Below are 13894 nucleotides of genomic sequence, written 5' to 3'. Positions count from 1 at the left end.
ACCTAAAATAACCATAATATTTTGTACTACATAATGCACTCGAATATAAGACGTTTTCTGGGCATTCGTCACGCCCATACTCCACATCTGATGATAATTCTTCACACCATATTGCGGAATTACGAGGCTACTGACATTTATGATGTTCCTTTTACACCACAGTTGTCTGTGCTTTTGATTGTGATGTTTAGCATATGCACAATTTCCCATTGATAGTAACCGACATTATACAGCTCCTTATCTTGCGTTCTGCTACTAAACTGACCTTCTGTATATTCTGTGATCTCCTAATTGAGTGTTTCCCACATCGTACTGTGATATATTTTTGCATGATCCTAGTTCTTCTGTTTCCTTGATAGATTCTTCAGTTCTTTTGATTTTATTGGACAAAGTGGTCCAAACGATTAGGGTGTTGCAGAGTCAGTTTTGGTTTATGTAGTTTTTGTTTTTAACTCATATCAGAAAAAATACGCCAAATTAAAAGGACACCGGTATGGCATTGTAACTCTACTTTTCTTAAGTACATACATTCTTCTCCATATATCATTGACAGTTAACTCCGAGGTTAAGGGTTGAAAGGGTGAAGCCTTATATATAAAGGATAATTACAGCAATAAGCATATTTCTCTTAAACAAGGAGTGCCTCATCACTTATTTCAATATAACATGTATTTAAATAGCGTATATTGGAATTTATATAATTTCTTTTTCTAGACGTAAAATGCCCACAGGAGTCCGAATGTCATCCTGTCATTTACGAGTCGCATACGTTGAAGTAAGTAACTCTTATGATCTAGAGAAATTTTACATGTAAATGTGGTTGTATGCATTGTAATTTTCAAGAGCGTAATTGAGAAATTATTTTCGCTACACTTTGTATATATACATATTTTACACTTCGCAAAATCAGAATCAAATCACTTTCTAATCCATTTATTTTCAAGCCTCATTATCTGATTCAAAGAAACAACTTATTTCTATATGAAGATATAAAAACAAAGAAGACAGATATAAGCAATTGAGTTTTATGCGCAACCTGTGTTTCTTTACAATTACATCTGATATTTTATTCCAGGTATTTAAAGCATTTCAAATTAATGATTAGGATTAATTCATAGTTATTTATTTCGAAGTTTTTGTCAAAACTTTCACAAAAATCGATGTTGAAGGGTTACACGATTAGCTTTTAGAAACATCTGAATAGAACTTGAAATAATTTTTCAAATTCAATTTTGTTATTATATATATATATATATATATATATATATATATATAACGAGCATGTAGGATCTATTTGAGGGCAAAACTAGAACTCCTCGCCGTGAAAATAGCCTTGTTGTTCACTAATAGTTCTTTCTTCTCTTACAAACCACTTAGAGCTTTAGCTTTCCCTAGATAGTAACACCTAGAAAAATATAAAAGAGGTTTGTAAAATTTTTTGCTTCTAAATCTCAAACTGAAAATAAGCAAAAACTATTCAAGAAATTTAATTTTCTCACACGTCAACAAGTGCAATCCTCTTTCTCCAAACCTCGTCTAACACAAGACAAGGCGGTTATAAACAAATCTAATCATAACCTTTCACCGGCCGAAATAAACGTTCTCTCAACAGGCCTCAATTTTGTTTTGTCGCCGAAGTCTATTCCTAAAGAACTGTTTCTCACTTAGATTGAAAAGGCTGCTTCTCTCTTCCTCACTCAGGACGCAAACTTACTCCATATTGGATGGATGTTTATTATTAACAGTGCCAGACCTCCTGCGGATAACTTTCTACCTTCCGAACGACAAGCTCTTAAAAATTAAGGAATAACCAAGAATTCTTCCAGCAGACAGTGGTAGTGCCATAGTGGTCCTTAACAAAACAGACTACCCCCCCAAAATATCCCAGATGTTTTGGTGGTAGTGTTCTTATTTTATTCTTATTATATTATTATTCTATAATATCATAAAATAATACTTATTCTATTCTCAACAGAGATCCAACCAGGGAATTGCACAATCCCAATAATTTACTGAGAACAACTTTAGAATTACTTAGAAATGTTCGTCTTTCCCTGCGTTCCCTACATCCTCTAATCCCACGACTTTATGGTCTTCCTAAAATTCACAAAGAAAGTATTCCTCTTCGCCCCATAGTGGAAGGTATATCGATTCTCCAACTTACACCCTCTCAAAATTTCTCGCCTCTTCTCTTAAATTTTTCACAGGAAAATCGACTTCCTTTATTAAAAACTCCACAGACTTTGTTTCCATGCTAAGGATTTTACGATCACAAACTCTGATATTATGGCTAACTTTGACATAGTAACGTTATTCACAATTGTTCCTAACGAAGAGGTACTTGCACTTTTAAAGAACAAAAGTTTGAAGAAGATCTTCACCCTACTGACACACTGCTTTTCCTCAGGCTATTTCAAATTCAAAGACTCTATATACAAGCAGAATTCAGGGTTAGCTATGGGCAACCATTTATCTCCAGTGCTTGCCATTATTTATCTAACGAACTTCCAGGAGAAAGGCATCTTCTGCCTTAAACCTAGGGTTTCGTTTCGCTACATGGAAGACATTTTCTTGGTCTGGGAGCATGGTCTGGATGCCCTCCGGCTATTTCAAGAGCATCTGAATAGTATTCATCTTAATATCAAGTTCACATATGAATCAGAGGTTGACGGCTCTCTCTCTTCTTAGATAATAAACTTTCCCTGTCGACAGAACAACTCAAGTTCTCCATTTATAGGAAATCGACTCAAACAGACCGATACTTTCATGTTGACTCACACCATTATCCTCCCCAGAAGTTACATATCATCTCTACTCTAGGTCACCGAGCCCGGTCTCTTCTTTCGGAAGAACAGGAACTTAAAAATGAACTCAATCGACTTCAAAGTACATTCATACTTAATGGCTACTCGAAGAAGACTATAGATAAATTATTGTTTAACCCTCATCAACGACGTAAGGAAGATACTACTATTTCTAAAAGCAGTATTTCTATGCCTTATATTAGTTCTATATCCTCGAAATTAGCTAAAATTCTAAGGAAATATAACATCAAGACGTTCTTCATACTCCTTCCGAAACTACGTTCAATCTTATGTCGTCCTAAAACTAAACACAATAATCTCAGATATCCTGGTGCGTATAAGATTCTTTGCGAGTACGCTAAACCGTACTTCGGACAGACGGAGAAATCAGTCGAACTACGTTTAGAACACCAACGAGACATCAACTACAGCAGAACCCGTGCCAGTGCCTTGTTAACCATGTTCTATTTTCAGCTAATTCGAATGAAGAAAACCTTCAACATCAGGTACTCTGGCATAGAACTGACAATATTCACAGCGGTTGTGACGAGATAGAGAGAGAGAAAAATTATAGAATCTAAGGAAATAATACTCAACCTCATCCATATTAATAACAATCTAAGCTACAGTCTACCGGACTCTCACAGATCTGCTATTCAATATTGGCGTGCTCGAGATCTCATACGCATGCATGTGCATAATAATAGAACCAGAGTTTGTTCTTCTTTTAGAAACTGTAAGCTGTAATCTCTACAGTTTGTTTGATATGTCTCTTAGTTTTGTTTTTTAAAATACGGGTTCCTTTTCGGTTTAGATGGTATTTTTTGGTTACCCACCTGAAGAAGTCTAGCCTTAGACGAAACTAGAAGTGCAAATAAAGTTTTTATTTTAACTTCGGTTCAAGTCATTCAATATTATTAAATATGTTATCAAATCGAGTAAATTTTCAAATGAACATATATATATATGCTTTTTTAATTAATATTTTTATGTATATTAAATACATTTACTGATAATAATTGAATTTACCTGGAAATATCATTCCAATTATCCTAGGGTTACCTAGAGTGATCGGTGTTTACAATTTAAGAGTATTTGAAAAGTATAATAATTACCATTCTTCCTCTGATGTAGTGGTATCCTTGGGTCAACAAAGAAGTACGTGGAAATGAAGTAAAACTGACAGGAATTATGGCAGAATTTCTTGCTCTTCTTGTGCAGTCATTGAATTGTAGGTTAGTGTATTTATACCATACGCACTATTTTGGTCATCTACTATTGTCTGTTTTATAATCGTATATATAAGGGTTAAATATGAAGCCCAAGAGTCCTTTCTAGAAATATTTTATGCAAAGAAATAATTTAGTTCTCTTAGAAATAAATTATGCAAAGCAATATTATGTAAAACATCGATACTGGATGATAGCAGGCAGTATAGAGACTACTAGTTTTTGATGAAATAGCTGAGAATAAAATGTTTATTTTATTCTCTGAATTTTTATTTTTGCTTTTCAAGCAACACATGCGTCTTGCCGATTTAGCTGTTTTGGCATCCGTTATCCCAAGTCATAATATCAATAACTGTAGCAGTGGATATGGGTACAAATATACGCAAATTGGAATGTATATCAGTGTTATGAAATATGTTGGATGTAAAGTGCTTTGAGTATTCTTGATATAAATAAATATAGTCAAGTCGAAAATTATTTTATGATTCTAGTTTACTCTTCATTAAAACCTTTCCAAAATTTCGTAAATCGCCAAGGAACCTACAAAAATCCAAAATTTGTAAATAGTTATAAATCTTTATAAAAAACCGAATGTTAAATTCAGTTTTAGGTTTATTAATATTAATGGCATGGGTTTTATACTTCTGTGGGTTTGGCATGCATTTTTTGGTTGATTAAATATAGAGAGATGTGATCCAAAAGGTTTTAGGCTGAATGCCAGACAACACTAGAGTACTTAGTTATAAAGCACACCAGCTAGGTGTAGGATGTTTGTATTACCTGTTTCCGCTCTATCAAATATGGAAGCTTCATAAATAAAACACATCAAAGTTGACTTCGGATTTTTAAAAAATTAATAAAATAAGTACTACCGAAACTTTAGAAATATCAAAACTTGTTCAGCATAAAAGGAAGCATTTGATAAGTTTAGGATATACCGGTATATGCTGTTAAAATTTGGTTTAGTGAAAGCAAAATATACGATTGAATCAAATACTCTTCTTACATTGTTTTCTTTGTACAGGAATTCTAGTGGATGCAAAGCATGACTTACTAGTGTTACTGGTACAGAATCACTCTCCCATATCTTTGCAACTTACATTTTTTTCCCCAAAACTTTTCCAAGGGGAAAATATTTAATTATATCAATAGTGTTTTAACACACACAAAACCTACAGACCTCACAAGGATGTTTCTAACGTCGAGCAGAATATAAACTCGAATTTTCAGGTTTGGGCAACTTTTTGTTTGCAAGCAAAGAATTTTTCAAAAATGATGCAATGATGAAACTCACAAAACAAAATTATAATTATTTTACTATCATAAACAGCTTTAAATGAATGATGTTTGAAAAGGGCAATTTTGCACTTGTATAAAAGTTCACATCTGGAAACAAATCAGCATAAATAATTAAAGTATTTCTTAGTGACATTTTGTGTAATTTATATTATTTTTTGATTGTATTATATATATATATATATAATACAGGTTAGATGACATAAAATATTTTCTGTTGGTTTCAAAATCCTATAAAGAATTTTTATTCCCATTTACAGCTATTCATTATTAGCTCCACCAGATGGCGAATGGGGAATTAAACGTGGAAACAATTTTACTGGAATGATTGGCATGATTTTCCGCAAGGTAAGAGAAGTGAAATCCGCTTTTTTTCTGACTTAATTCCGATTCCCATTAGTACGAATATTAAAAAACAAACAAACAAATAATATCAATTTATTTTTTAGAAACAGAATGCATGTCATAATTGTTTAATTCTTTAATATTTGAATGTTTAATTTAGGGAGAATAATGTATTATAAATTTTTCAGTTAGAGCGAAAGTCTCAATACATGAACATATAAGTATATTACATTGAATATCATACAACATCTTGCATTTTACATAATAAGAAAGTGCACTACAATTAACTAATAAAATTCTTCGGAAAGTCTAGAGTAAGATAGTGCTTTGAATAAACAGGTACATGGTTAACAGTACACGAGGAATCTACGAATAGAAAGTGACCTGTGACACTAGACAAGAATTTGGAAAAGAAATCGGAAGCTCTTTAGTATTGTTGGACGCCACGTAAGAAGACTAAAGACCACTGAACACATAAATAAAGAGGAAGAAAGGGTGAGTAAGAAAGAATGACAATAATTTCTAAAGATGTGATTCGGCAGAAGTTACAGCAGAAACATTCGATAAATACTTTTCCAGTACATTTATGCTAATATAAATATGTTAATATTGAATGCAGTGATTTAAGAAGAAAAAAACAGAAGAAAGAAGCAGAAAATGACATAGATTGGAGACTGGCTAAATCATAGACATCCACGTATTACGTAGAGAAGGGAGTGGGGAGAAGGATCTTAGAAAATAAGAGTGATAATTGTGATACTTCTGAGTTCTGTGCTGATGTAACATCACTTCAGGAAGATTTAAATAATTTGTTGGGCTCTGGACTATCTCTTCAGTATCGTCATTTAGAGATACTTTCGACTAAAGATATCTAATGCAGTGTGCTATATGGAAAAGCAGTGCTTTCTACGACAACGACATTTCCACTGAGTGGTTTCATGCACTGCAGTTCCATCAAGCACACTATCTGATGATACTTCAGTGCAAGAGATGGAGGAAGCATAAAAGAATTGGAAATGTATAGAATTGGTCTTTTCAGTATAAAAGAGATGAAGTTAACAGGTAAATAATTACGATGATTTTACGGCTATAGAATATTGGCTAGGACAGATTAAGGGCTATATATGTTGCAGATTTGTCAGATAAGTGGAGGAAGGAAAAATTGAATATGAAGTAATATTGAGTTAATGTTTGGATTGTACAAGATAGATGTAGGGGAAATGTTTCAAACCTAGTAGGGGGGAAAACTGGAGATCATTTTATGAAAGTCAAATAGTAGTTCGGTCAGCAGTGAAATGAGAAGCAGATTTTTTATTATTTATTTATTTATTTAATGGGCAAACCAAATATATTGCCTGAGAATGCATTATGAGTAAATGAGTTTTAAGAGATGCGACCTAATCGGATCATATAAGTAAATTATATTACAGCCAAGATAATATATTCTTCTATGAATATATTCGGCTTTTTACTATACACACAAAACGTAAAATATACTGAATGAATTGTTAGCTAGTGCCAGTCGCTTCGGAATACATTACAGTTTATATATTCTATCACTTAAAATAAGTCGAATTGCATAAAATGCATTAAGAATGCATTAAAGTATCGATGATACCTTTTGACTGGAAAGATCTAGATCCAATCATGTCTTGGATGAATCGAAATTTTATAAAGGCTTTTATTTAGCTGATGGAGACTCGACAGGTGTCATACGGATGAGCTGAATTTTTAGCCCAGGAAAGTCGAATTTTTCCTTCCCAAAAGGGACAGCGTGTGATCTTAAAAACAGATGCAGTTTAATTTCTTCATAAGAAAAAAATCAATCCAAAGCCTTTTCTAAGCTCGCGAGTTTTAAATAATGCATTATTAAGGCTGTTTGTCTCGAATAACATTAAAATGATCGTAGTAGAAATATTTTCATTCTCTTCGCGTAGAATATTCTTATTCTGCACGTTTGCATTTAAAATTAAAAGCTGGATTTATTGGAATCCCAAAATGTAACAATACAGCTAACATAGAGACTTTAGATAACTGATGAATAAATTAACATAACTTTAAATTATTCGTTGTAAAAAAAAAAATTAAAAAAAAAAATAATTAAATTAAAATGGTAATTTATTTCAGGAGGCAGATATTGCTCTCGGCCCTTTCGGACCGACTCCCGATCGATTTGAAGCAGTTCTTTTTAGTTCGCCGATTGGCGATGGTTTTCATGGCATAATGTCACGAAATCTTCCAGGCAGTAATGATTTGCTGTTTCTCTTCAAGATATTTTCAGTAAAGGTAAAAAGCAACACTTCTCACTGTGCTTTATTGTAAACACTGCATAATAAATAAACATTGGCCATAAAAATTGTTAAAATAATCTTTAATTCCTGTGACCTACTTATTTAATTATATACGATTTTCAAAAGATATTACCCGTCTGCTATAAAAAGTCTCGAACCTTTCTGGACTGTCTTGAAAAAGGGAAATTTTGTTGTTTGGCAAATGTGTGTGACTGCTTTTAGTCCCTTACATTTTCTGCGTTCAAAACACGCGCTAGGAGAAGTACTCCTATGTCATCTCTCTCTCTCTCTCTCCTATATTCAGGATTTTGAATGCAGTGGGAAATAAAGGCACTTATCGGAGAATTATTCTTTCTGCGATAAGTGCCTATAAGTGTCGCAGAAAGACTAATTTCAGTTATTCGATCGGAGCAAGTGCTTGGATAAGAAGAGCAGAAGCAGTAATCTCTCCACGAGAAAAGAAGCTATAAGAGAGGTGATCCTTATCATTCTCCCAACTTACTGGAGAGACATTTCAGACAATCATAAATAGTGTTAATGGCCACGAGATGGCGGCAGTTGTCTGTCGTACGTGTTATTTATATTTCAACGGTAGTGCATATTGTTATTGTTGATATTGATCCATAATATCGGGAAAACCTACGTACAACTTTCTTTACATGAAATTTTGTTGGTTTGTTGGCGTTTAGGAATATATTATTATGATTTTTTTTTTCATTTTTGTAGCGTTTTTGATATTTCTGAATAATATTTATTAGTGTTTTGTGGGCAAAAGATAATATATTCAGGCCTCCTTCTAGGCACATCCTGGTGGAGAAAACAGTAGAGCAGGATTTTTTTTTTTCTATTTGATTAGAGAGCCTCCCAAAGCGTAAGCATGTTCGGCCTGTGCACATTTTTCACAAAATGATATATATATATATATATATATATATATATATATATATATATATATATATATATATATATATATATATAATTACGTAATTATATATATTACGTAATTATATATTTATTACGTAATATATAATTACGTAATTATACGTAATTTTTTTTAAATATTTTATAAAATATAAAAAATTTTATATTTTATATAAAATATATAAAAAATGCATATTTTATATATTTAATATATATCAAAATTTATATATATATATATTAAATATATATAAAAATGTATATATACATTTATCTCTCTCTCTCTCTCTCTCTCTCTCTCTCTCTCTATATATATATATATATATATATTAAAAATAAATAGATCCGTTGACACCTTTTATACCCCAAAGGAGAAGGCTATGCCAATTAACATAGCTAAGTTTTTTTTTTTTTTTTTTTTCGGGCGGGAAGTTCCAGCTAAACTCAACCTTTAGCCACTCAGAGATAATTGCCTTAAAACTGTCAGTGTTTTGAAAGGCGTCTGGAAATGATAGTACGGAAGACAACTACCGCCATCTCGTATTCTCTAATGCTAACACTGTCTATTATTATAGTCTGAAGTAGAGTGAAGTGCCAGATCTCAATTTTACAATGGCTACATTTAAAACAATAAACAAATACATTTATTTTTGAAGACAGAATATTATCTTTACTTGTATTTATTCCGAAGCTAGCCTATTTTGTTTGCTGCACTTCCTTCGAGGTCCAGAACTATAAATTGTGAAGTAGAGTGCCATATGTCAACCTGTCAGCAATGTTTTTGTTTCTTCTTCTTGTTCTTTCTTATACGTCAGATGATGGGTTGAATCCCCTATGTGCAAATCTTTACCATCCGATTCCATCTCTGGCCATTTCTGTCATCTCTGTGAAGCTCAATAATTGTGATCTTTACTTCAATGACTGTTGCAAGTTCTTTTTGGTCTACCTCTTGATCGTCTTCCTCCAATGATTCCATTCAAGACTATATTTGGTAATCTTTGAAAGGATATTTTCTAGAGGTGTCGAAACCATCTTAATTACTGTTTAAGAATTATAGCTATGATATCTTCCCTATAGTTTCCTTTATCTTTGATTTGCTCATTTGTTTTGTGTTCTAACCAGTGAGTTATTTATTTTTCTTAATTTTTATAAATAAATAGTGTAGTGATAATTCGATGTCTGAATTAACTTGGAAATAACGAGTATATACCAACTATGAGAATTTTACAAACAGCATTGTTACGTAACAAACTATTACGTAGAATAACAACAAATAGAATGATTTATGAATCACGTATACAGTAGCTGTATCTATAACTGAAAATGAAAATAATTAAATAAAAAAAATGAATATAAATAAGTAAAAATAGCAATAAGTAATTAAATAATAATTTAAAAAAATATAGCATCGCTTCTAAATGATATACACTTTATTTTCAGGTATGGATTTGTCTTCTGATATCACTATTTGCTGTCACAACACTCACTGCTTTAATTGACATAATTTGTGGTTCCCTGAAGTCCCAGAATTCATCCCTCATTTGGACAAAATACTTTGGGAATTTCTTGGCCCTTTTGCTATTTCAAGGTTAGGTATTTTTTTTTTTTTTTTTTTTTTTTGCGATCGTTTCTAACTTCATTAAATATCCGACGTATTAGTTTCAATTAACACACTGCGTACGTTTAATATTTAATTTTTATTTCTTTTAGGTATATCTGGAACTAAAATGCGTAAGAGAAAACGGTCCATAAAAATAGTTTATATTGTGTGGATCATTGGTCCAGTGTTTATTCTGATGTCTATTTTAAGAGGATCTCTAACATCTGTTCTCGCCACAGAAAGAGAAAGCCCAGAGATCAACTCTCTTGAGGACCTATATAAAAAACCAAACGTTATTCCAATCATCAACAAAGGATCAATGTCTGAAACATTTTTCCGGGTAAGCAACGTCCTCTAAAAAATGAGAAACAAATATAACAGGTCATTTTCTTCTTACAAAAACAGAACGAAATTTTTTTTTTTTTTTTTTTTTTTTTTTTTTTTACGATATTATGTGCCGTCATAACACAACACTCCTACAAAAAGCTGCTCTAGGTAGACTCTTTATTTATATTTGTATAGGAAACTTTATTATATTCCAACATTTTATATTTTCCAGGCTTACTAACTGCCTTGATTTCTCGAAACCCAATTTTGTTAATGGGAGAGCATAGAGCAGCGGCCTGCCAGAGTAACGTCTTTCAGTAATGCTCTGTTTGGAAAGAAGTCAACAAACGCCAAAGTGCGAGGAACAAACAGACATGACGCCAATCTTAGTAAGATGTAGGATCCTCTTTCGCTACTTCCTCCTTTTGCAGATATAAAACAAAGTTTTATTTCTGCAAAAATACTGACTGTGTTGGTGAGAGAAAGAGAATAAGTCACGCAATTTGAAAAGTTCCTGTAAATGTTCATTGCACCTTGGATACGCTTTGTACCACTTCCCATCTTTCCAATCGAAGGGCATAATCTTATCTTGCTATTGAAAGAAATCTTCGCCTTACCGTAAGTGGCATTATGGCACTTGTCATTCAAGTATGATTAACTACTCATTCTGATATCGTCATTTGCCATCAGTAATATCACTGAAATGTCCCTTTCTACGTATTTCATACAACCAGCTGGTGAAGCTGTAATAATTACACTTGACAATAATCTCATTTATATTCTAGATCGCACATTTATATAATATCTGGTTTGTATTTTGTCATCGTTTTTATAGAACATATTTCCATCAGAATTTCTTGATGGCCACTAAGAATATTCGCAGTTCTTTCTTAAATAGTGTTTGAAAAAAAATATAGAAGCATTTTAAGTGCACTATTTTTTAAATATAATTTCCATCCACGAAAGGTTAACAGATAGCATCAGCCGTTGTTGGGCCAAGGATTTGTTTCTATTTTCTATTAATTTTTTTATAGTTTAGCATTTTTCCCTAATCCAAAAAACCTGATCTAGAAACCAAACATGGATCATTTGTAAAACACTTCAGGCCTCCAGTAAGCGAGACAGTAGTCTTAGAGCGTGGGATTATATCCATTTCCCACCTAAATGCAATCACAAACATCAATACCCACGATGGGATTGGAATCCACTACCACCTATTGCTTGCAGAGCAGAAATGCAAACCACTCAGCCAACCTTGGCTGCTCATTTGATAAAACTAGAATTACAATTTAATACGAGATGTAAATCACAAACTACCCATTAATATAAGGATATAATTAATTAAGTATTTTGCTTAAGAAAGAAATAAACTCTAGGAAATATATTGATAAAGACAATCAGAAGACTATACTTTTAATTAAGATAAGATTTACTTCTCAATTTTAATTTAGCAAACTTTGAAATACAAACTGGTTTAACGTCTTCATCCCCATCTTCCAATTTTTTTCTCTTCTTAGGATTCTCGTAGCTTTTTGATATCTTCTTTATGGAAACGTATGAGAGATCATGCTACTACGTTTTCTCACATGCGCTCATCACAGATACTTCAGAAAGTTACTAAAGGTACGCATGTTATTCTAAGCGACGTTAGCGAGCTGCAAATGTCAGCTACAAAATTCATGACTTCAGAAGGACGCTGCAGTTTCTATCTTGCTCAAAAAGCATTTGCTCCATACATCAGCGTTGTAGCTATGAAGAAAGATATATGCCCGAAACTTCGAGAGCACATAAACGCAGAGTAAGTGAAATCATTTTAGTAAATTAAGTTAATAATAACAGATTATTATAAATTAACAAGTCTAGTCAATGAATAATATAAAAAAGAATATATTTACCGTATATGTCAGCGTGTAAGATGATATGTGAAGTTAAGATAAAAAATGACTGAAACATAGGATCGCCCTATATTTTAGGCTTAAAATCTGAATCATTCATTTCGAAAAGAGAATCGTTCAGCGATCGTCTAGCTACTGCCTTAATATTTTAGGCTTAAAATCTGAATCATTCATTTCGAAAAGAGAATCGTTCAGCGATCGTCTAGCTACTGATTTAATATTTACTGTGTATGATGTTATGTTATGTTAACTGCATGTACTCTTGTCTAATGATCGTAGAATATTAATATACTGATATATTTCGTATATACATTTGTTTTTAATAAATCTATTCGTTAGGATAAGCAGCTAGTTTTTTTCCTTCTGTTTTCATTTAAATTTAATGAAACAACCTTTGAAATGATAATCACACGAAGTACAATATACGAAACTAAAGACTAGTATAAGCACAACAAAACATTTTACTGATAGTCTCGTACTGGAAAATATCATTTATAAATTATACTAAAAAAACATCAGCTGAGATTTCTGCAAATATGCCTCCATGAAACTAAACGGGATGTGTAAGAAGCTGTCAGCAGTAAGTGTAAAATTTGTGGTGGTCTTATGCGCCGTATAACAACATATAAACAAGGATCATGGTATATGAACATTAGCCTTGCATACGCTGTCATATACGGTAATTCGAATGAAAATATCATGGGATTTTTATCTTTATTTACTTTATTTAAAAGAAATACCACTTAATAAATTCTGAAAGTTTTTAGAATTCCAAGTGAAACGGTTAACTCTGATTTGAGGAATAAAAGACATTGTTGCATTTTTTAAAAATAAAACATTAAATTTAAACTTAGACTGCTGTATTTGTAATGAAATTAAAAAAATATATATTTCTGATGGTTTGGTCGTTAAATTTTTCGAATTAGACTTCTTTAAAGAGGTCATAAAATTATAATACATAGTGTACAATATATAAAAATATATATATTAGAAAGCATTATATAAACATGGAGAAAATATTTTTACAACGAATATCAAAAACATTATTGTTAAAACATTTTAAAATGTGTGTCTTAATAAGTACACAGCTAAATAAAACTCTTTATTTTTTACTGAATTACCGTTTTTTTTTCCCGTTATTTTTCAGAGTCACAAGGTTTTTTCAAATTGGCATACCTTATAAATGGAT

At 32.0% G+C, this 13894-nt stretch overlaps 1 protein-coding gene across 1 annotated transcript; it reads left to right on the top strand.

The window, feature by feature from the left end:
* The first annotated feature begins 721 nt into the window (after window positions 1-721).
* LOC150100104 (uncharacterized) lies at window positions 722-12612 on the top strand. Its single transcript, XM_090403211.1, has 6 exons — window positions 722-775; window positions 3939-4039; window positions 5590-5677; window positions 7802-7919; window positions 10594-10823; window positions 12328-12612. Exons 1-6 carry the CDS (start codon window positions 722-724, stop codon window positions 12610-12612), a joined length of 876 nt encoding a protein of 291 aa, XP_090259337.1.
* The last annotated feature ends 1282 nt before the right edge of the window (window positions 12613-13894 follow it).

The sequence above is a fragment of the Typopeltis vanoorti genome, chromosome 13 (assembly GCF_054136105.1).
Source record: "Typopeltis vanoorti isolate ZY-2024b chromosome 13, IOZ_Tvanoo_1.0, whole genome shotgun sequence".
Classification (NCBI taxonomy): Eukaryota; Metazoa; Arthropoda; class Arachnida; order Uropygi; family Thelyphonidae; genus Typopeltis; species Typopeltis vanoorti.
Note: the sequence above shows the minus strand (reverse complement) of the source record. Positions and strands in the feature narration are given on the sequence as shown.